Below are 25028 nucleotides of genomic sequence, written 5' to 3' on the forward strand. Positions count from 1 at the left end.
AGAGCTAACAAACCCATTGACTATTTATACATAGACACTAATTGCAATTTGAAAAGCCACAAATGTGGGAAATTAACCTTTAATTTACATTTTAATCTGTATGTGTCACCTTGTGTGTCTGTACCAAGACCAAACATACCAGGTTATGTAAACTTTGAACAGGTCCATTTGGGTGATTTCTGTTATCATTATGATTTAATAAGGAGCCAAACAACTATGTGATAATAAATGGCTTCATATTATTACTATCCTTAAATAAAAGACAATTTTTTGGCATGATGAGTCACATTTTCAATATCAATGCCAGCATTTCATGATTTCTGCCAGGGTATGCTAACTTTTGAGCACAACTGTAAATGACATGGGGTCCCCCCAAATTCATGTCATACCCTTTGGATCTGGTGCAGATTTTAATGGGGAACCCTGCACAAAGAAAACAATGTCAGATCCCAAGGACCTCTTCAGCACAACCCTGGCCTAGTGATTGGGGACGTGTGTGGGGGGAAACTTAAGAAAGGGGGTAATGTTTCCTGAACTAAAAAAAAACTTCTAATTTCTCTCAACATGCCCTGCACCTCCTTCTTCATGCAGTTCTGTTGCTAAATTTAGACGGAAATGTTTGAAAGGTTGTCAGAGGAGAAACTAAACGAAAATTTATCACAATTTACATTTGTTGAGGTTTGCTGGTGCATGAGGAATTATCATGGTCAGTGAACATTATTATAGGTGCAGGTCTAACTAGTGAAAGAACTGGGAAAAAAGAGATATTTCGGGTGAGCCCACCATATTCCCACCTGAGTAATTGTTTGCTTAACCACTTAACGCCCGTCGCAATGTACTGCAGATGAGCGGCCACTGTAGGCAAAGTGATGTACCTGTACATCCCTGCCTACTTCTGGGTTTAGGCAATATTACACATAGTTAGGCAAATATTTAACGCCTTGATCGTTCTAGATGTTAGCCCCTTCCCAGCCAGTGTCATTAATACAGTGACAGTGTAAAGTATTATCACTGATCACTGTATTAATATCACTGATGATTTCAGTGTCAGTTAGTCAGTTCCCCTAGCGTCAGTTAGTGTCTGATCACCCGCTGCACCATTGCAATCCTAATATAAGTCAATGATCGTCACCATTAATAATATGATTTTAAAAATTCCTGTATATATCCCATAGTTCAGAAATCACTAAATGGCAGCCAGCGGTCCAAATGCGGACGGCATCACTGTTCCATTTGGACCAACGCGGTACCTACATTTAGGAGCCTGTTCTAACCATTGCCAGTGCTAGCAACCAATCACTATCTTGCAACTCCCGCCATCCATCCAGACATGCTGTCCCGATCTCCAGTCTGTGTAAGGTAAGACAGTGAGGGGAGGGGGGGCAAAAAAAGGCTAAAAAGGAGCTGAGGAGTGTGTGTGTCCTGCCCTCATTTGCTAGATGATCCTTTATCTAATTACTACTTCCCTGCTTAGAGCTTGTGTATGGGGGGGGGGGGGGGTGATATGCAAAATTTTATATGGGGGGCTCTGAGGATATTAAAGTGGGGAGGGGGTGCTGAGGACAGTATTATGGGGGGGCTGAGGACATTAAAGTGGGGGGGCTGAGGATTATGATGTGGGGGGGCTTAGGACGTTCAAGTGGGGGATTCTGGGGACTGTAATGTGGGGGGATTTGAGGACATTAAAGTGTGGGGAGATAAGGACTGTAATGTGGGGGGCCTGAGGACTGTAATGTGGGGGGGGGCTGAAGATTGTAAGGTGGGGGGTGAGGACATTAAAGTGGGGGGAGCTGAGGGCATTAAAGTAGGGGACTGAAGACTGTAATGCAGGGGGGGCTAAGGACATTAAAGTGGGAGAGGCTGGAGACTGTAATGTGGTGGGGCTGAGAACATTAATGTTGGGGGTCTAAGGATAGTGATGTGGGGGGACTGAGAAATGTATTGTGGGGGAAAATGAGGACAGTAATGTGAAGGCAGCTAAAGACAGTATTGCAGGGGGGTAATGTAAATAGGGGCATAGGACAGCACTATTGGGGGGGGGGGGGTTGATGTCAAGGAAGTGTGAGAACATTACTGTGAAAGGGGTGGAGGGGGTGATGTAAAAGGGGAGCAGAGGACTCTCATCAAGAGGTGATCTTGATGTGAAGGGGAAGGGACTGTGATGTGCAGTGGGGACTGAGGACGCTGATGTAAGAATGGGTTCAAATCTGTGTATGTGCATTAGGTGGCAGGCCAGCCCATTTTACTGGGCTGTACTACGCGCAAGAAACGCAGAGAAAGAAGTCCTTGACAGTGTGGCAGTGTGGCAGTGTGGACAAGGGCTTAGGCTCGGTTCACACTGCCTTAACTTGTCATGTGACTTGAGCGATTAAAGTTGCAAGACAAGTCACACCCCTAATGAAAAGGCAATTTTTTGCGATTCGGCACTGCGTTACTTTAATGGACATTTGTGCGGTCCTGCGACGCTGTACCTTTTTTCCCCATAAATAGAGCTTTCTTTTAGTGGTATTTGATCATCTGTGCAATTCTTTTTTTCTGTGCTGTAAGAAAAAAAGAGCAACAATTCTGAAAAAAAAAAACCAATATTTTTCACATTCTGCAATATAACATCCCCCCCCCCCCCCCCCCAAAAAAAACTTTTTAGGCCTATTTGTTTTCTGCTACGTATTTTCGGTATAAAAAAAAATCTCAAAAAGTGTAGTTTGATTGGTTTGCGCAAAAGTTATTGTGTCTACTAACTACGGGAAAGATTTATGTCATTTTTATTGTTGTTTTTTTTCTTTACTGGTAATGGCGGTGATCTGAGATTTTTAGCGGGACTGGGACATTGCGGCGGACAGATCGGAACCCTAACTGACATTTTTGACACTTTTGGGAGGACCAGTGACATTACTACAGTAATCAGTGCTAAAAATATGCACTGTTACTGCAATAATTCCATTGGCAGGGAACGGGTTAACACAGTGGGTGAGTAAGGGTTAAATGTAAGCCTAGGGGAGTGATTCTAACTGTATGGGGGATGGGCTTGTGAAATGATCATAGAGCCCTGTAATCCTATATAGAAGGATCACAGGGGCTCTATGATCTTTCCAGAGAGAAGAACGGTCAGCTGTGATTACAGCGGGGAGCGATTGCGGATGGCTGGCTGGCAGCAATTGGAGCCGCCTGACCCCTGCATTTGAGTCCCTGCTGCCGAGTGGGGGCTGTAGCGCACCGCCGGTGGCGCGCGTTCGCCCCCTAGCTGCAGGGGCGTGATTGACGTAGGGCTACTTCGGTTCGCACAGGAGGGCCACAATGAAGTCACGTGGCAAAGTTGTGCCTTAAGTCATGCGAATTTCTGGTCGTGGCAGTGTTAACATTTGATGTTAACCACTTGCCGACTGCCGCACGACTATTTACGTCGGCAGTCAGCCCCTCACAGGCAGAGCGACATAGTACTACGTCGCTAGCCTGTGAGTTTCTAGGGAGCGAGCGTGCACCCACCCCCCCCCCCCCCCCCGCGCGTGTGATCGGAGGACCCGATGTCCGCCGGTCACTCAGCGATCGTCAGTGCAGAGGGAGAAAGGCAGGCGGCTGATGTAAACAAGCCGCCTGTCATTCTCCCCTGTGTAGAAACAGTGATCATACGGTTCTACCATGTAGGACCATTGATCACTGTTCTTACACCTCAAGCCACAGCCAATCACAGTTAGAATCACGCCCCTAGGGACACACATAACCCCTCCCTCTCAAAAAAAAGTTAACCCCTTCACTGCCAGTGTAATTTTACAGTAACAGTGCATATTTATAGCACTGATTACTGTAGAAATGTCACTGGTAACCCCAAAAGTGTCAAAAATGTCAGTCAAGGGTCCGATCTTTCCGCTGCAATGTCGCAGTACCGCAAAAAAAATCGCAGATCGCCGCCATTACGCGTTAAGAAAAAAACAACCAAAATGACAAAAATCTTTCCCTTAGTTAGTAAACGCGATAACTTTTGTGCAAACCAATCAAAATGCGCTTTTTGCGATTTTTTTTTACCAAACATATGTAGCATAAAACAAATTGGCCGAAAATGTTAAAAAATTTTGATTTTTACATTTTTTTTGTTAAAAATATTGTTATTTTTGCAAAATTGATGCTATTTTTTGTTTATAGCGCATGATCAAAAAATCGCACAGGTGATCAAATACCGCCAAAAGAAAGCTCTGTTTGTGGGAAAAAAAGGACATCAATTTTGTTTGGGTACAGCGTTGCACGACCGCGCACTTGTCCGTTAAAGTCATGCAGTCCCGAATCGCAAAATAGGCCCTGGTCAGGAAGGGGGTACAATCTTCCGGGGCTTAAGTGGTTAAATTATTTCACTTACACACAATCTCTGGCTGATTGAATTCATTCAGCTCCTTCCCTGGATTTTTTCAGAACCTATAATAAAATAACTGCAGTGTTCAACGTATTGCTTTACGAATGAAATTACTAATATCAGCTATAAAATTTCCATTGCAGCATGCAAGCAGCAGAGGGAGCCATCCAAAAGGAAAACAGTGTTTGGAAGTTTGCACTGCATTCAGTGCAAATCTGTCTAGTCTGCTTCTATTCCTAACATGTAAATTGTGTCTAGCACCTTTCACAACATTATTAAAACGCATTTCTGTTTGTCTAACATACATTCATGCGACATTTGCTGCCTTGTTTTATACTAAACTATTATACATTTTATTTTAATTCCTTACTGCTGATGCAACGGTTAAAAATGAATGCCTTTACCATGCAGCTTTTCCATGTTATTTTTCTATAAGCACAGCTTTCACACAGCCATAAATGTCTGCGCAATGACATCACTGCACATCCCTAATCTCTTACAGATGTCTACAGCTTGTAAACACTTTGCAGGTTAATAAAAGATTACAGGAACATTAATCGCTCTGTTTACTGAAGAGAAAATGGTGATTTCACAAATCTGCATATAAGGCATTATAAAGAGGACACAACTATTCCTCATTTGGAGGGACTGTCCCTCTTTTGAGACCAAATCCCCCTGTTCCTCATGCAGCCTCAGCTGTCCCTCTTTTGGTCTGGTGTGTACAGCTCTATGCAAAATTCACTATTTTACTACCTATGTGCTTTGCTGCACTATACTTTTGATCCATCCTCTATATTACTGTATTTGTTATTTTACCACAATGTATTTTTATTGGGTTTTACAAAATATAAATAAAAAGAAGAAAGGAAAATTTTGGAGAATATTCCTTCAATATTGATTTCCAAAATTAAACTTCATTATTGCATGTATTATTTTTGTAAAGCCAACACAGTAAAACTTAGATTGAGAGTAACTTGGTTTGAGAGCTTTTTTATAAATTTTGACTTGATAAACAAGCAATGTCTTGATATACAAGTAGCGCCATGTCACAACTGAGTAGAAAAGAGAAGAGAGGAACCTCTAAGTGTAGCAATATGGTTACATTTAATGAAGGTTCAACATTTAGCAACTCATATGGTTGATGATTAAAACAGGCACATCTAAGTATGCAGGCATCCGGGGTAAAGTTGTCCACGTAGACCGTCCTCCACACCGCCATCGGCGTCATCCCTTCCACGTTGCGCTCTACGAACGCAATTGCTCTACTGCAGGGTAGTTTTCCCGGGCACGACTGCAGATTGATGGCGGTGAGAGCCGGAGGTGAGGAAGATGGTCTATGTGGACAGCTTTACCCCAGTTGCCTGCATACTTAGTTGTGCCATGTGAGTTGCTAAATGTTGAACCTTCATTAACCACTTTACCTCCTGAGGATTTTGCTGACTTACGTCCAGGCCACTTTTTGCGATTCGGCACTGTGCGAATTTAACTGACAATTGCGCGGTCATGCAATGCCATACCCTTTTTTTCCCACAAACAGAGCTTTCTTTTGGTGGTATTTGATCACCTGTGCGATTTTTACTTTTTGTGCTATAAACAAAAAAAAGCATACATTTTGAAAAAAATAGCAATATTTTTCACATTTTTTTATATGAAATTCCCCCCCAAAAAATGTAAAAATCTAAATGTTTTATCATTTTAGGCCAATTTGTTTTCTGCTACATATTTTTGGTAAAAAAAAATTGCAATAAGAGTATTTTGATTGGTTTGCGCAAAAGTTATTGCGTTTACTAACTAAGGGAAAGATTTCTGTCATTTTTGGTGTTTTTTTTTTTTTAACGAGTAATGGCGGCGATCTGCGTTTTTTTTTTTGCGGGACTGCGACATTGCGGCGGACAGATCGGACCCTTGACTGACATTTTTGACACTTTTTGGGGTACCAGTGACATTACTACAGTAATCAGTGCTATAAATATGCACTGTTACTGTAAACATGACACTGGCAGGGAAGGGGTTAATTTTTATTGGTGATCAAGGGGTTAATGTATGCCTGGTACTTACTAAGGTGTGTGGGGGGAGGTGACTGAGTGACACAGGGACAGATCGCAGGTTTAGCTATGCTGAACCCTGCAATCTGACCCTGTCTGTCACTTAGGAGATCCGCCCGCTTTGTTTACACAAGCGGGCGGCGCTCCAAACTCGATTCCCCGACGATCAGGGAAGAGCTGCGGTGATCACCGCCGTTCCTCCCCTGGCCCGACTAACGCTGGACGGGAACGAGCCGCTTTGCCGCAGTACGCTCAATGTGAGCGGTCGGCAACTGGTTAAATGTAACCATATTACTACACTTAGAGGCGCCTCTCTTCTCTTTTATACTTTGCAGCTCCTGCTGGATTTTGCTTCTAATCCCCTTGTGGAGGCTGCCATTTGTGAATGGATATTTTATGGTTACACACAACCTAACACATTGCTATAATCTTTGTATATTGACTATAAACTGAAGGACCTATGAGTAAATGGTTGTGGAAAGAATCATCTGAGCTTCCATTTTTTCCTATGGGGAAATTTGCTTTGATATGCGAGTGCTTTGGATTACAAGCATGTTTTACTACAGTATATACATGATTTTATATATATTTATATATATATATATATATATATATATATATATATATATATATATATATATATATATCATGATAGAGGATAAAAAAAAGCACTTGTGTGCTTCGATCAATTATTTTCTGCATATTAGATCTTTGGGGTCCATGTAACCCGGGCCATGGCTGGGGTATGTCCTTTGCCTACTTACTGTATGCTAAAAGATATCTCTCTTCATTATTTAAGAAAGTTAAGAGGTATGCCTTTGTATGTGAGGTGTCCTGATACTGACTAATATTTTTATAAATTTTTTGCACTCTATCTGTTGTATCAATATTTTACACACCATATTGTCAAAAGTATTGGGACACCTGCCTTTACACACACATGAACTTTAATGGCATCCCAGTCTTAGTCCGTAGGGTTCAAACTTGAGTTGGCCCACCCTTTGCCATTTTAATAGCTTTAACTCTTCTGGGAAGGCTGTCCATAAGGTTTAGGAGTGTCTATGGGAATGTTTGACCATTTTTCCAGAAGTGCATTTCTGAGGTCAGGCACTGATGTTGAACACTCTGCTCTAATTCATCCCAAAGGTGTTCTGTCGGGTTAAGGTCAGGACTCTGTGCAGGCCAGTCAAGTTCCTCTATCCCAAACTCGCTCATCCATGTCTTCATGGACCTTGCTTTGTACACTGGTGTGCAGTCATGTTGGAACAGAAAGGGGTAATCCCCAAACTGTTCCCACAAGGTTGGGAGAATGAAATTGTTCAAAATGTCTTGGTATGCTAACGCCTTAAGAGCTCCCTTCACTTGAACTAAAGGGCCAAGCAAAACCCCTGAAAAACAACCCCACACCATAATCCCCCCTACACCAAATGATTTGGACCAGTGCACAAAGCAAGGGCCATAAAGACATGGATGAGTGATTTTGGGGTGGAGGAACAGGACAGAGTCCTGTCCTCAGCCCGATAGAACACCTTTGGGATGAATTAGAGCAGATACTCCGAGCCCGGCCTTCTTGTCCAACATCAGTGCCTGGCCTCACAAATGTGCTTCTGGATGAATGGTCAAACATTGACATAAACACACTCCTAAACCTTGTGGATAGCCTTCCCAGAAGAGTTAAATCTGTTATGACTGCAAAGGGTGGGCCAACTCAATATTGAACCCTTCGGACTAAGACCGGGATGCCATTAAATTGATGTGCATGTAAAGGTAGGTGTCCCAATACTTTTGACAATATAATGTATATATTAATTATCAGCTCTATAGCATTACATATTTTTAATTGTTTTTTTTGCTGTTATCAGATTTGTATATATTTGGATTAATAAATTTGTATTCATGTGTGTTGATCATTTTGCTACTTTAATGTCATGTGCTTCATTTAAAGTCCCAGGGTAATGTAAATTTGTATTTAAAAATGTAGGGACGGAGACAAAACATGACCACAGATGGCTCTCCAGACCACAATGTTTTAATATTTTTATTATATACTCAATTAAAGAGTGCAAAGGCCAATGGTGAAGTACAATTTCCTTGTAACCCAGAGGAATCATAACCTCTCTTAGTAAATTTAACTACAGTAAAGTGAACTATGACTGTGAACCAGCTGCTATGACTTTGAACATCCTAAACAACAACACCTCTCTGTTTACTGTCTATGTAACATTGTTGGATATGTCAGCTTGGGAAGACATTTTGGAGGGTGAAGTTTAAGGAAGTGGCATGTGCTGTGGCACAAACTGGATGGGGCTAAAGTTATTAAGGGGCTTAACTGGTAAAGGGACATACAAATGCACACAAGATGTCCAGATGCTACAACATAAAACAGATACCAAGAATCACTTACAGGATGCAAGAAAAGTTGTTCCATGCTATATCAATGCAGACTTAATAACATACACATAGAGTGACACCCAGCATACAGCAAAAGAGGAGTGGTACTGTTCAATGTCCATATACACAGAATAGTAACAGATACTGAGAATGACACCCAGAATGCAAGACTATATAAGCAGAGTTGTATAAAGTACTCGAAACCCATACTTGAGTAGAAGTGGAAGTGCTCGATCAAAAAGTGACTTGAGTAGAAGTACTAAAGTATTCAACATTTTTTGTACTTAAGTATTGCAAGTAGTTTTTTTTTTAAAATTTTGCTACTCAAGTACTGAAAGTAAAAGTACCAGTAGTTTTGAAAAAAAAATGCTACTTAAGAACTGAAAGTAAAAGTACAAGTACTGTGTTATGTAGTTATTAAAGAAAGAAGTCAAAAGTTTGAACATCATATTGTTTTTTATTATTTCAAATGCAGCTTTTATTTATACATACAGTAGCATTTATTTTTGTATGCGCTGATAATACACATGTTGTGAGCTTCATGAAACCTGCCATCTACTGTTCTGGCAGTGGTAATTTTTATAATTGTAACGAGTAACTATGCAGCACAAAAAAAAATATCGGAGTAGAAGTATTGAAATCATTGAAAAAATGTAGTGAAGTAAAAGTGGAAGTTGGAGAAAAAAATTCTACTCCAGGAAAGTACAGATACCGCCTTTCGGTACTTAAGTACAGTAGTGAAGTAGTTCTACTTAGTTACTATACATCTCTGTATATAAGTGGTACTGTGCAGTAGCCATACATCAAGAATGAGAATATATATAATAGGCATAAAAACAGGGTGACTTCCTGGAATTAGTTGACACGTCTGTGTCATATATAGAGAAGAGGGTGCTCCGCACTAAGGAGAAAGAAGGGGGGGGGGCTTATTGAAGGCTGCGGCATCCCTCAAATATAACCTAAGTTATATGAATAACAATGGGGAGAAGGGGGGGAAGGGGATGGTGCTGCCCAGAAATAGTGGTGTTGGTATGGATGGTTGGTATTGGTATGCAGTATAAGTAGGTAACAAAAAGTTACTGGTATAAATGGCACTATCAATATCGGTAAATCAAATGTCACACACAAGCCACATGTAAGTAGATAAATGGCAAAAAGAATAAGTGTAATGTAGAAGATAATCACAATGTAATAACTGTAATAATAAATTATTATTATTAATATTATTAAGGATTTCTATAGCGCCAGCAGTTTACGCAGCGCTTTACAATATTAGAGGGTCACATTACAAATTTGGACCAGACAGACAATAAATAAAGTGACTGGTGCCTCCAAGCGAAAACCAATTGGACAATGGTGGGTAGGTCCTGTGCCATTTATCTACATACATCTGGCTTGTGTATGACATTTGATTTACCTATATTGTTAGTGCCATTTATACCAGCCAATTTTTTGCTACCTACTTAAACTGCATACCAATACCGACCATCCATACTAACACCACTACGTCTATGTCATATATGCCTACACACAATAGGAGTACTGAACAAGGTTAAGATCTACTCCAGCTGAACACAGTATTTGGCAATACATTTGTAATGTGACTATCAATTTGTCCTTTTTATCATATTGTTTTCTTGGTGTACTGTTTGGTTAAAATTTACCTTAGGTACAGTATTAGCATATAAATACTATCAACAGTATTCAATCAGCTTTTCTGCTTTGGTGAATTATGGGGCTTGTTTACACTTGCATAAGAAAGTCTAATACTTGTGAATAGAGTGTAAAGCAAAAAATATTCCTTTACAGCTTATTATGCTATCATTCTGACATGTTAGAGTACGAAGAGGGCTGCTCGAAACTCTAAAGTGCGGGCATCTAAAAGTGCCTGCACCTACCTACCACCTCAGTTTCCATTCACTTGCTGTGGCCGTATGCTAGTCATTCTGCATGGGTAAAGCTCTGGCACTACTTTGTAGTTGGCTTCCTTACATAGAAACATAGAATGTGTCGGCAGATAAGAACCATTTGGCCCATCTAGTCTGCCCAATATATCTGAATCCTATGAATAGTCCCTGGCCCTATCTTATATGAAGGATAGCCTTATGCCTATCCCATGCATGCTTAAACTCCTTCACTGTATTTGCAGCTACCACTTCTGCAGGAAGGTTATTCCATGCATCCACTACTCTCTCAGTAAAGTAATACTTCCTCATATTACTTTTAAACCTTTGCCCCTCTAATTTAAAACTATGTCCTCTTGTGGTAGTTTTTCTTCTTTTAAATATGCTCTCCTCCTTTACCGAGTTGATTCCCTTTATGTATTTAAAAGTTTCTATCATATCCCCTCTGTCTCTTCTTTCTTCCAAGCTATACATGTTAAGGTCCTTTAACCTTTCCTGGTAAGTTTTTTCCTGCAATCCATGTACTAGTTTAGTAGCTCTTCTCTGAACTCTCTCTAGAGTATCTATATCCTTCTGGAGATATGGCCTCCAGTACTGCGCACAATACTCCAAGTGAGGTCTCACCAGTGTTCTGTACAGCGGCATAAGCACTTCTCTCTTTCTACTGCTTATACCTCTCCCTATACATCCAAGCATTCTGCTTACACCTTACACAAATTACTGTTGGCTTAGAATGCACCCCATCATAGTGATGAGTTAATAGAAATGTGGGGGGGGGAAGGAAAACCAAGCTCCAATACTACCTAGATGTGACAGCCAAATCTGTAGTCAATTTAACAACATATTACAAAGTAAACATTTTGACATAACTGTACTGCTTGAGACTAAATTAATAGTAGCTGAAATTCTCCTTTAGATTTTCAAAACATGTATAATACACTTAACTTGAGATATGCAGAACTGTACTATAAAAAGATCTGTGGGTACGAAGGGTACAAATCCTACACTTGCTCTAAGCCAAAATATTTTACAGTATGAATTTTTTGATTAAGAGTAATAATTTTTTAATCAATGAGGTAAGTAAATCTTGTTATACGGGCTAATGAGGCATGAAAGGATTTGCAATATAAATTGGGATTGCATTGGGAAACTCAGCGAAATGCATGCCAATGTGCCTGGCGTGACCCAGCCTTTCTATCCAACTTTTACATCAATTATAGATTTTTCATACAATCTATAAAGCTGGAGGATTCCAAGGTATCATTTTTGACAGCTGAAATTGCGATAAATTAGAAGAACTGACTTATGGATTACTGCCAACCTATTTTAAGTATTGATTTTAACTTCAGAAAAAGTCTGACATCTCAAAGCTGTCTAGACATAGTAGTTTGCAATGATTACTAATTGTCAGATTCTAAGCATGTACCTTTTGTGTTTGTTCCTTAGGCCACCATTTTTGGTGCAGGAGATGTTTCTCCCTCATGTCACTCATCAAGAAATATATCTCAGGTATACACTGCAGATTGCATATCAGCTCAGGTATATGGCCATGGAGCTAAACCAAAGATTTCGGTAAGTAAAATTATTCTTACCAATAAAAAAATATATCATTATGACTCGTCCCATCAAAAGCAGAAAAAAACTATTCTTTGAAATGTTTGTATTAGCCTGTGAAATACCTTGTGGCAGAGCCTGATGTGTAGAGGGAGGCCTCTCATACAGCTCTGGCTTTGAGACCACTGATAATGCGACAGTGGCAGCGAGAGTTCGGCAAGGTATGAGTGCCTGTCAGATGTCTCGTCAGCCGTGGCAATGGGTAGCAGGTGCGTCACCAGAGACGGGTCAGATCGCTGGAACAGCAGATGGCAGCAGAGAAAGCAGACCCCTGGATTGTGCAGACTGCAGGCGGCAGGTGCTTGACAGGCAACTAGCAGGTAGCAGGTGTGGGAGAACTTGCAGCACTTAGCAGGTGCGGGAGAACTTGCAGCACTTAGCAGGTGAAGGGCCAACAGGGACCAGGTAGCATGCAGAGCAGGACAAGTGGATGACTGGATGCAAGGTCAGATGAGCCAGGTCAGCAACAGACGGTCAGATACAGGCATAAACTTCACACTGAGAATGGTCAGGATACAAGCAGAAGTCAGCAGCGTAGAATCAGGCAGATGAGCAGGAGGCAGAGCAAATCCAGAGACAGTCCAAGGTCAGGGCAGGTAGCATTTAAAGAGGTTGTAAACTCTTTTTCTTTTTTTTTTTTTTTTTTTTCTTTCACACCCTGCAAGACAAACACATAATGAGCTACTATGCATCGCATACTAGCTCATTATGAAATTCTTACCTTAGAACGAGCCCCCGCTGTGCCGCTCACTCACCTGTATGACGGGCGACATATTCAGTCACCGTCTTCCGTGATCGCGGCATCCGGCCATCTGATTGGCCGGAGCGCGGGAGCCGACAGTCACGGCACGGGGCTCTGGAGGAACGGCACGATCGGCCGTTCCTTCAGAGCGCATGCGCCAGTGACGTCACTGGGTGCATCGAAGGTAAATATCTCCTAAACGGTACATGTTTAGGAGATATTTACAGTACCTATAGGTAAGCCTTATCATAGGCTTACCTATAGGTACAAGTGTCAGAGGAGGGTTTACTTCCTCTTTAAGGAAGGTCAGGCAAGCCGGGTCAATAACAGAAGTCAACACAGGAACAGATACAGGAGCATGAGTAAAACTGTAGATCAGACAGCACTAGCTAATAGAACTGCTGCAGTTTAAATAGTCCCATTGTCGCCAAAATTAGCGATGGGCACCATGCATGGTTATGCACAGAAAAACGAGCACCCGCACATTTTCCCCTGTGCACCCATGTATGTCTCGAGGCTTCATCTATACTATGGCTAGTGCCTTCCTGACATAGCCTGACCAGCAATATGTACCCAATGTAAGTCAAACTCAGCCAAATATTTGCAGCTGGTTTTAATTAGTTACTATGCCTTTTTTTATTTTTCAGAAGGTCAGCCACCATTACTCCTTTAGGGCTGTTATTCCTTGTATGGTCAACCTGTCGGGAGGAGCATGTTTAACTACTATTTGAAAAGTGAAAGATTTAGAGTAAATTTATCAAGAGGCATGATATAATCATCACCCAACCTATTTAGTTTCAGCCATATGAGGTGACAATCCTTATTTCTACAGGTGACAGCAGTCTGCACTGGAAACCCCTAACAGTTGACCAATAGAAAAGTATATATTAGTCATGTTGAATATTATTGGCTGCTGGTGTTTTATCAAACATAAGCCAACACTGAATTTTTCTCAGATATCTGACTGGCCTACAATATTGAGACCATGTTTTAAAACATATAAGGCTATGGATAATAACTTTTATTAGTAGTATTTATACAATTAAAACATGCTCAGATGCAGTGGCGAAGCAAGACATTCTTTCACCTGGGGCAAAGACTCCATGCGACCCCCCCGCCCTCAAAAAAGGACGGTGTCAATAGGGCAGTGGACAGTGTCAGTAGTTTTTCATTTTTTATTATTTTCTTACTTTTTACAAAACATTGAAAAACCTACCAACGTAACACATGTTTTACTGTGAACCTGAAATATGACAGAAACTCATAATATAAACTAAGAAAGGAAGAGGCAATGGAGGGAGAGAGACAGGAGGGGGAGGGGGTAGAGAGAGAGCAGAAGGAGGAGAGATAGAAATAGGAGGGAAAGAGAGAGATGGGAAATAGGATAGATATGATTAAAGAGGAGAGAGTGGGGAACAGGTAGGGGGAGAGGAAGGGAGAGTGAGAGAAAGAGGGGGTGAGAGAGAGGGGGGGAGAGATGGGGTGAGATTAAGGGTTAGAAAGGGGGATGAGAAAGAAAGAGAGAGATGAGGGGGCAGAGGGGAGGTGCAAGAAAAAGAGAGGGGTGGGAGAGAGAGGATGGTGGGGGAAGGTGTGTGTGAGAGAAAGAGGGAGGTGTGAGAGAGAGGGGGTGAGAGAGAGGATGCAAGAAAGAGAGGGGTGAGAGAGAGGGGGGAAAGAGAGAGGGGAAGAGAGAAAGGGGGGCAAGGGAGAGAGGGGGATGAGAGATATAGAAAGGGGGGTGAGAGAAAGAGAGGGGTGAGAGAGAGAGGGCTGGATATAGAGGGTGTGAGAGAGAAAGGGGTGAGAGAGAGAGGGTCAGAGGGAGAGGAGAGGTTAGAGAGTGGGAGTGAGAGAGAGAGAGAGAGAGGTGAGAGAGATAGAGGGGGTGAGAGAGGAAAGAGGGGGGGAGGAGTGAGAGGGGGGGGTGAGAGAGAGAGAAGAGTGAGAGGGAGTGAGAAAGAGAGAAAGAGAGAGAGGGGGTGAGAGTGAGGAGGAACAGATAGAAATACAGAGGGGTGAGAGAGAAAGAGGGGGTGAGAGAGGGGAGTCAGAGAGAGAGAGGGGAGGTGAGAGAAAGAGAGACAGGGAAGGGTGAGAGAGAGGAGAGGACTCCCCTATCCCCCCATACTACACCAGGAAACCACCCCATCCCCCCAAAATTAAAGCTTTTAGATGCCTGATGCCTATAATGTACCTGGATGCTATTAGCAGGGTTCCCTGATCACTGCATTATCCGTGGTGAAGGAGTCAGTGCTTTGTGATGTCATCTAATATCATGGACTCCTTTTACCTTCCCACTGCCCGCCCGCTGCATCAGCTGCATGTAGCGCTCACAGGTGAGCTAATTTCGGCATCAGGTAGGGTGACGCTGCCTCCTCTGTTAGAAATCACAGGGCCTTGACAGCCTACTTGACAGGGCCCCCTCCTCCCAGTTCAAATCCCCCAACCCAGCACAAATCTTTGCCCCCCAATCCCGCCTCCCAACTCAAATCCCACCCCAATTTTCCCCTGCTAGCATAAATCACTTGCGTAGCACACATTCTTTCTTCTCAAATTTTCCATTCTAGGACAAATCTACTCCCCCAAATACCCTCTCCCAGCACAAATCCCCCCAATCTCTCTTCCTAGCGCAAATCCTCCCCAAGACCTTTTCCTAGCACAAATCCCCCCCATCCCTCTGCCTAGTACAAATCCCCCCAATTCCTCCCCAAATCCACAACCCCCTCCAAATTACCATTCCCAGCACAAATTCTTCCTTCCTACCCAAACCCCCCCCCCCATCCCCCCTCTTAGCACAAATTTCCCACCCCCTCCTAGCACAAACATTCCCTCCAATCCCCCCTCCTGGCTTCAATCCTCCTAGCCCCCTTCTAGGTAATATATACCCCCCCCCCAATCCTTTATACAATTCTCAGCACAGATAACTGCTCATCCTCCCTCTTCCACAAACATCCATACAACACAACTTCACTGTAAGTTCGAATCACCCCCCCCTTCACTATCTATTGTCGGAGCAGTGCTCCCCCAGCACATGAGACAGGATTGCTCTTACATCACATTGGATTGTACACACACACTCACACACACACACAGTTTAATTATAGCCCCCCTGCCACATTTACTGCTGCAATGAGCAGTCCTTGGAGGAGATAGGGGGCGGTAATCAAACTGTGTGTGTGTACAGTCTAAGAGGGATCCTGTCTCATGTCCTGGAGAAGCGCTGTTCTGACAGAAGGGGGAGCCCAGAGAGCACAACACAGTGCATCTCCTCCCGGCTCGCTCCACTCTGCCACTCCCTTGACCCAGCTCTGAGTGCGGCAAGGAGAGATTAGCGCCCACTCAGGCATGGCGTCAAAGGAAGGGCTGAAATCTATTGAAATTTAGCACCCCTCCAGATCCAGCCAAGTCTGTGTGTCTCCCTCCAGCAGCTAAAGGCCAGCAGGAAGGAAATGGGGAAAAACCGGCTTTCAGAGGCTGAAGAGAGTGAGACCAGTACAGGGCATCCTTCTGCATTTGCAGCTCCCCGCCCCACCGATCCCCCTGCTTTTCAAGCCCCCTACCCCCCTGATGACCTTCTCCTCCACTCCTATTCTGTGCTCCCCGAAATCCGCCTCTGGATACAAGTTGAGAGCAGACCCAAAACAGCTTCATGAGCGACATCTGGCGGGGAATAGTAGAGGGAGAGAGAACACGGTCCTCACTGCTTCTGGCTCTCTCCTCCTCATTCCCAGAGCTGGTCTGACAGTGATACCACTGTCACTGCTCCTGTCAGCAGCACCTCTCTCAATGCAGCGCCCGGGGCAGATGTCTGTCCCCCCCCCCTAATTTTGGCCCTGTACAGATGTACAGATGGTACAAGTAAAGTGGATCTTGTATAAAATAGTCTATTTGCCTTGTAACACACCCTACTAACTAAAAAAAGGAAAATGCAAAAAAAAAAAAAAATGCCGAATTACATCTTGGCTTTCAACCAGTTCCTAAATACAATGATTATAAACAGGACTTCACTATCAGATCCAGGGAAAAAATGAGGATCCCAATTCTACTGAAAAGATGCTCCAGCACAGTGCAGGATTTGGGATTTGCATTGGAATTTCATGGGATTTAAGATCCTTGGCTTTCCTAGGATCCAGCTATGTCTCCCTCGCCTGTTTGATGAGACCACTGGAAGATAGGGTGTAGAGTAATATTTTTAAATTTTTTTCATATATGTTTTTTAATCAGGGGGTCTGCTAATCCCAGATTTTCGGGGATGGGTGGACATTAATCTAAAAATTGCAGATGCGGGTTAGAGCACTGATATACTGCTAATATTTGATTATTAATAAGAAAGTAGTACGCTGCATATGTAAAGCTAAAACACGTTGTTTATGATGAAAGTTAGGTTATATTTCATCTGTAGCAATCCTTTTTCCATTGTTTTTCTGCAGCCAATATTCTTAAAATATGAAGCTCTACATTTTGGTCCTTATCTGGGTAAGAGTTTTTATTAGCTGTAGGGGTAGCATTACAATACAATGGCAGTGGTTCTGCCACTTTCAGTGACACTATGGCATTGGTCTACTAAAGGCAAGTAATTTGTGAGTGCAGTTGTACTCTGCAAGAGCAGTTGCTCCAGAGCTTAGTAAACGAGCAAAAGCTCTGCTGACTTCCATCAACCAATCCTGTGGTAGCAAAAATGCTGTTTTTTTTTTTTTCATTTTCCTTGCACGTGGTTGGGTATTCTTTGCAAAGTAAAGCTTTGCCTCATTTACTAAGCTCTGGAACAACTGCACCTGGAGAGTGCATCTGCACTTTGCAAAGTGCATAGTCTATTTGTGTTTAGGAAAATAATCCCTATGACCCATAAGAATGTGGTGAAAATTGACTTTACAAAGATCACAAAATCATGTGCGAGGTAATTAAATAAAAAAACAGTGTGTTTGCTTCCACATGATTGGATGATGGAAGTCAGCAGAGCTTTAACTTATTCACTAAGCTAATGGAAAATTGTTCTTGTAAATTGTATATTTGCATGTATTAAATCAGTGTGCGCTCTAGGTGAACCTTCCATGCAGTACATAGTATATTGCCTATGATATGCCTACTGAGAAACAAGAAGGAAATGTCCCAAGGGGATTTGAGTGGACGGGACTGATCAATTGAATTATGTCTGAAAAGTAGGAGGAGTAATAGATAAAATATATATAATTTATTAGAGCAAAATTTTAATTATGCATGGAAAAATTGGTACACATGACAAAAAACATGAATAAAAACATGTGACATAAAGACGCAGTATAGCTGATTGTGAACAGGTCTGGTTCATATTATCATTGTTGTGATATAACAGCTAATTAGGGATGCAGATCAAGACATCCCGACACGTTTCAGAATCTAATAGCGATTCCTTCTTCAGGGGAATTTCAGAGCATGTACCAATTAGGGGTATACAGCAATGCGATTATGTCCACTAAGGTTTGCAGCCAAGAATGTAGTTACACCAATCCCAGTTATGATAGTCCACCGCTCAGTAGGGGGGGAGAGAATATATATATATATATATATATATATATATATATATATATATATATATATATATATATATATAAAGAATTTTGAATTTGTGGGGGCACTTTAGAAATCTGTCTACTCGCGGATCTCTCAAAAAGCTGTGGATTGCCATACAGCCCCCCCCCCCCCAATTGTGCCAAAGGGCACTCACAAGGATTACAAAAAGACAGAGGACATTCTGTCTCAGGTCATCTGTCTCTATTAACTAGTCCTGGTGTGTACTCCTTGGTGGTGGCTGCTTGTTTCTCTATGACTAATCCAGTTGCACTTACCCACCTGCCTCCCATTATGATATGCCTACTGAGCATCTTGTGGAGCCAATCCCTACCAAATTAAGCCTCAAAGTAATCCTTCCTCATTGGCTGCATACAGACAAAGATAGGGTCTGTAGGTTTGTTCTTAAGTTGAATTTGTTTGTAAGTCGGAACAGATACATTTTTATAGGTGTCGCTCCAGCCAAAAAAATAATTTTTAAGTTTTTTGAATAGCATGGGGAAGTGTTAACACCCCTCTAACATTTGTTTTGCTGTCTGCGCCCCTGTTCAGAAGATTTCACCTCACTTTCTGTCCCTGTGACAGTTGGATTTTGAAAATTTTGCATTGTTGTGGAAACAAGGATTGGTGATAAAGCTTTAGTGGAGACTCATTTTCCCATGAGAGTTCTTATAGGAGTGAATTTCCTTTACTAGGGGTAGATTTCCTCTCACTTCCTTTTATCTCCCTCAGTTTGTAAGTAGAAATCGTTTGTAAGTCGGATGTTTGTAACCCGGGGATCACGTGTATTTTGAAAATAGGTACAGGGCAGTAGGATCCCATGACATCATTTTAGAAGATATTTTGGTGGTAGTTTTGCTATTTATTTTTAAAAGGTTATGTTTTTATTGCATATCTGGGATTACATTTTTTTCTGTTGCCTTTTTCTTCTTCACGCAAATAAGGAAAATATATATATATATTTATCATTACAACAGAGATAAATGTGCAGCCAAGTGAATATTGTACAGATGGTGCATTCTGTCCTTTAAGCATGGCTGGTCAATACACAAGGTAAACATTGTGTCTGTAGCAGCCTTCTGAGTGTCAAATTGTATATGGGACTTATGAAATCCATCATAGCTAGTTCTTGCACGCATTGGCCACAGAGGGTTTGTTGTTTACAGGATGGAAAACAGGTCATCTCTCCAGAATCTAGGCAGGATACATAAACATTTTTATGATGCTTTATATAAGTAAATGCTTACTTGCTGTCAAAAGGGCCCTTTGTAAACTCTGTTTTACACACAAAATTGATTTTACACATGTTAGTAAGCTGTGTTTCTAAGCTACTGCCCTCACTGGTGTTTATTTAGACAAGCCCAGCTAAAGTATGAAATGTATTTGATTCACAATTATTATATGAGTCTGTGGGTTTCATTTAAGCACATTTGGAATGTTGTAAGAGTCACCATGTGCAACAGTAACTAGTCAGATCACTATCAGTGTTCCCATACAAATGTTCTGGATCTGTACAGACCAGATAGTTGGTATTGCAATAAATTTATTATTGTATTATTGCAACATGACATGGCATCCTTCCCATAAGTCCAAAAGTTATCTGAAGTGTTGAAATCTCTTTAACCACTTGCCTACTAAGCCTATTTTTGACATTTGGTGTTTATAAGCTAAAATCAGTTGTTTTTGCTAGAAAACTACTTAGAACCCCCAAACATTATATATTTTTTTTAGCAGAGACCCTAGAGAATAAAATGGAGATTATTGTAATATTTTTTATCACACCGTATTTGCGCATCGGTCTTCCAAACGCAATTTTTTTGGAAAAAAATCACTTTTTTGAATTAAAAAATAAGAATCCAGTAAAGTTAGCCCAATTTTTTTCCATAATGTGAAAGATAATGTTACGCCGAGTAAATAGATACCCAACATGTCATGCTTCAAAATTGCGCACGTTCACGGAATGGCGACGAACTTTGGTACTTAAAAATCCCCATAGGCGACACTTTAAAAATTTCTACAGGTTGCCATCTTAGAGTTACAGAGGAGGTCTAGAGCTCAAATTATTGCTCTCGCTCTAACGATCGCGGCGATACCTCACATGTGTGGTTTGAACACCGTTTACATATGTGGGCGGGGTTTCCGTGTGCGTTCGCTTCTGCGCGCGAGCTAACGGGGACAGGACGCTTTAATTTTTTTTTTTTTTTTTTACTATTTATTTCATTTATTATTTTTTATATTTACACCGTTTTTAAAAAAAAAAATTGATCATTTTTATTTCTAATACAAGGAATGTAAACATTCCTTGTAATAGAAAAAGGCACGACAGGACCTCTTTTTTGTGAGATCTGGGGTCAAAAAGTCCTCAGATCTCACAAGTACACTAATAAAGTTGGAAAGGAAAAAAAAAAAAATGACAGCAAAAAAAAAAAAAAAAAGGGACCTTTAAGTCGGTTGCTCGGCAACGACGTTTGCCGTCGCTCCGGTCCTCCAAGACAATAGAGTCGAGTGAGGGCAAGCTTGCCCTCACTCGACATCCTGTCTGTGAGGATCCGGGACCCGATCGTTTTCCCCGCTGCCGGCGGGTCCGGTAAGCGGGGAAAAGGACCGGTGTTCCGTGAAAAAACCATACCCGTGAGAAAACCATACCCTCGTCACTTCCGATGCACCTACGGAGGGTATGGATTTCTCACGGTAGTTAAACTTGCGGCGCTTACATTAAAACAGCTCCTCTGCAACATAAATCATCTCCGCTCCTTCCCCTGTCACTTCCCTCATCTCCAGTAATAAATATAAAAGCGGATCACGGAGCCGAGATCGCCGTCATTTACCTCTCATACACCCGCCGCCGCTTTTATTTTTATTACCGGAGATGAGGGAAGTTACAGCGATAGCACAGGAGATGATTGCTGTTGCAGCCGAAGTGTTTTAATGTACCCGCCGCAAGTATAACAATAGACACAGTGCCGTTATAATTTCATGCCCACCGAGCATGCGCACTTGTCAAATTCTTTCCTGTTCAATTGCGTATCCGGGGCTCTGAGCATGCGCACTGCTGCACTGCTCAGCTGTTTCAGACCGGAAGTGACGAGGGTATGGTTTCTTCACGGGGTATGGTTTTTTAACGTTACACCGGGACGCGGCGGGAGGGGGGGGGCACCCATTCCGCCATCCCGGAGGGTGATCTCACGGCGAATCCGCCGCTGGGACCACCCTTATCGGAAAGCCCATCGCCTGCAGTTTAAAAAAATACCAGGGTTATGGCAGCTATCTGCTGCCATAACACCGGTATTTAGCTTTAAACTCAGGATGTATATATACTATGGGCCGGTATTGAGGTGGTTAAAGGCATGTGGCTTGCTGAGCATGGGTTAGATATGTCCAGATATGGTTGAATAAGGAAAAGGGGTGGATTTGAGGGACACAGGATAGAACCTAACATTTTTAATATTATTATTATTATACAGCAGGGGTAATTAATTAGAATTCAAGGAGGTCCGGTCGCTAAAATTTTCTTTGGGCCGAGGTCCGAATCTGAAGTCTGTGCTGTGACTCAGAAAGATGGGCAAAACAAAACGTGTCCATCAGCGTTGCTCTTAACATAAAATATGCCCATTTGAGTGCCCCTTAACATAAAATGTGTCCATCAGCGTGACCCTTAGCATAAAATTTGCCCATCAGCGTGACCCTTAACATAAAATAAGGGGCACGCTGATGGGCACATTTTATGTTAGGGGGCACTCTGGGCACATTTTATGTTAGGGGGCACGCTGATGGGCACATTTTATGTTAGGGTGCACGCTGATGGGCACATTTTGTAAGGGGGCACACTGATGGGCAAAACAAAACGTGTCCATTAGTGTTGCTCTTAACATAAAATATGCCCATTAGAGTGCCCCTTAACATAAAATGTGCCCAACAGAGTGCCCCCTAGCATAAAATTTGCCCATCGGCGTGACCCTTAGCATAAAATTTGCCCATCAGCGTGCCCCCTAGCATAAAATGTGCCCATCGGCGTGACCCTTAGCATAAAATTTGCCCATCAGCATGCCCCCAGCATAAAATGTGCCCATCGGCGTGACCCTTAGCATAAAATTTGCCCATCAGCGTGCCCCTTAACATAAAATATGCCCATCAGCGTGACCCTTAACATAAAATAAGGGGAACGCTGATTGTCACATTTTATGTTAGGGGGCACTCTGATGGCCACATTTTATGTTAGGGGGCACTTTGATGGGCACATTTTATGTTAGGGGGCATTCTGATGGGCACATTTTATGTTAGGGGGCACTTTGATGGGCACATTTTATGTTAGGGGGCATTCTGATGGGCACATTTTATGTTAGGGGGCACTTTGATGGGCACATTTTATGTTAGGGGGCACTTTGATGGGCACATTTTATGTTAGGGGGCATTCTAATGGGACCATTTTATGTTAAGGGGCACGCTGATGGGCAAAACAAAACGTGTCTATCAGTGTTGCTCTTAACATTAAATATGCCCATTAGAGTGCCCTTTAACATAAAATATGCCCATTAGAGTGCCCTTTAACATAAAATATGCCCATTAGAGTGCCCCTTAACATAAAATGTGCCCATCAGCGTGACCCTTAACATAAAATAAGGCGCAAGCTGATGGGTACATTTTATCTTAGGGGGCACTCTAATAGGCATATTTTATTTTATGGGGCACTCTAATGGACACAAATGTGTGCCCCTTAACAAAATATGCCCATCAGTCTGCATTTTATAAAACTGTGCCCCACATACCTTTGGGAGCGAAAAATGTGGGAGCCAGGAGCAGCGAACATCAGGGGGGCAGGGCGTGCATGTGATGTCCCGCGGCTAGGCTGAGTGTGAGAGTCAGGACCCGCAGTTAGGAGCAGGGGGGCGGGGCACGCACGTGACGTCACGCCCCAACTCGCGGCTGGCTGGGAGGGAGCCGAAGAAAGAAGCAGGGGGCGGGGCGCACACACGGAATGTCACTGGTTGCTGGGACACCCGCGGTCCCAGCAAACCAATGATTACTTACGGTGGCGGCCTGACGGGTCCGGGCGGAAGCCTCGTGCGGGCCGCTCCTGGACCGCGGGCCGCCATTTAGTGACGGCTGTTATACAGGATTTATATAGCGCCAACAGTTTGCGCAGCGCTTAACAAAATGAGGGCAGACATTACAGTTACACTACAATTTGGAACAAAAGGAATCAGAGGGCCCTGCTCGTTAGAGCTTACAATCTAAAATATGCCTTTTGATTATAATTATTGTAATCAAATATTTCAACCTTATTTATTTCCATGAATTCGTGCCACTGGAATTTTTCCAGCTACTGCTGGCATGGAATAAGGTACGTTTTTTGCTATAGCGCTTAATACAAGGGATCGGTTGGTTCAGGAGTTAGGTTAGCTTAGTGTTTGGATTAGAAGTTAGGGATTTGGGGGAATTTTTACTGTTAGATGTTATGTTAGGATTTAGGAGTTAGGTTTGAGTTTAAGTGGTAAAGGTTTTTTCAGAGGTTCTGTTAAATTTTAGAGTGAGGATCAGTTGTTAGGGTGCAGGATAGGTTAGCGGTTTGGAGGGAGGTTAAGATTTAAGGCTTTTTTTAGGGGTTGAATTGATTATTTAAAGGATAAGTTCACCTTTCCTAACATGTTACACCCATATTCAGGGTGTAACATGTTACGAACGGACAGGCCCTGCTCCCCTCCAGTCCCCCACTCTGATAGCAAGCAAGGATATTCCCATATCCCCCCCCCCCCCGGCTAGCTTTCACAATTTTAAAAAAAACACCCGCCCACTCAGCCGCGTCACCAATTCACAATCCTATGTGAATGGAAAACTACAAGTCCCGACAGCCTTTCAGCGCTGGGGTAGTTCATTGAGTCTTCCTGTCAGATTGTATCTGCTTGTCTGTATGATGTACAGGCACACAGATACACTGACAGGTCTGCAGGAGACCTGTATGGCACCAGTGATCTGCTGATCACTGGTGCACTGCTTTAGAGGCTCCAGAAACAAACAAAAAATAAGTGCACATATTTTATTTTACCTGCAAAAAAATGTGCATATACTATTTTTTGTTAAAAGGTGAACTTATCCTTTAGGCTGGGTAAACACTCACCCTGTCAGAATACACTGATCAGCATTGGACCCATTGGCTTCAGTGGCTGATCGAATTATGATTTTCCAGCAGGACTGTTCAAACAGAGAGGGGAACACACACATGAAAATTCAAAAAGCCACGTGCTGAAAACTGCCATTTTGGCTTCCCAAACCCTAGAACCAAGGTACCGTCATTACCATCCTTTAGAGCATTAAAAAAATGGCATTCCAAACCTTGAAAAATAAACAGACAGACATACATAGAAAGAAGGGGAGGCTTTTTATTTCTTGAAATGACTTACACCAATGTTATAGAACCTTAAAAATCCTTTAAATTTCTTTTT

At 42.4% G+C, this 25028-nt stretch overlaps 1 protein-coding gene across 1 annotated transcript in view; it reads left to right on the forward strand.

Moving 5' to 3' along the window:
• DLC1 (DLC1 Rho GTPase activating protein) overlaps positions 1-25028 on the forward strand; it is a 665949-nt gene that overhangs the window by 185042 nt on the left and 455879 nt on the right. The window contains exon 4 of the mRNA XM_082244040.1: positions 12129-12254. Coding sequence (XP_082100166.1) covers positions 12129-12254 — 126 coding nt within the window. The remainder of the gene's footprint in view (positions 1-12128; positions 12255-25028) is intronic.

Source organism: Pelophylax lessonae (genome assembly GCF_965119305.1).
Source record: "Pelophylax lessonae genome assembly, chromosome: 1".
Classification (NCBI taxonomy): Eukaryota; Metazoa; Chordata; class Amphibia; order Anura; family Ranidae; genus Pelophylax; species Pelophylax lessonae.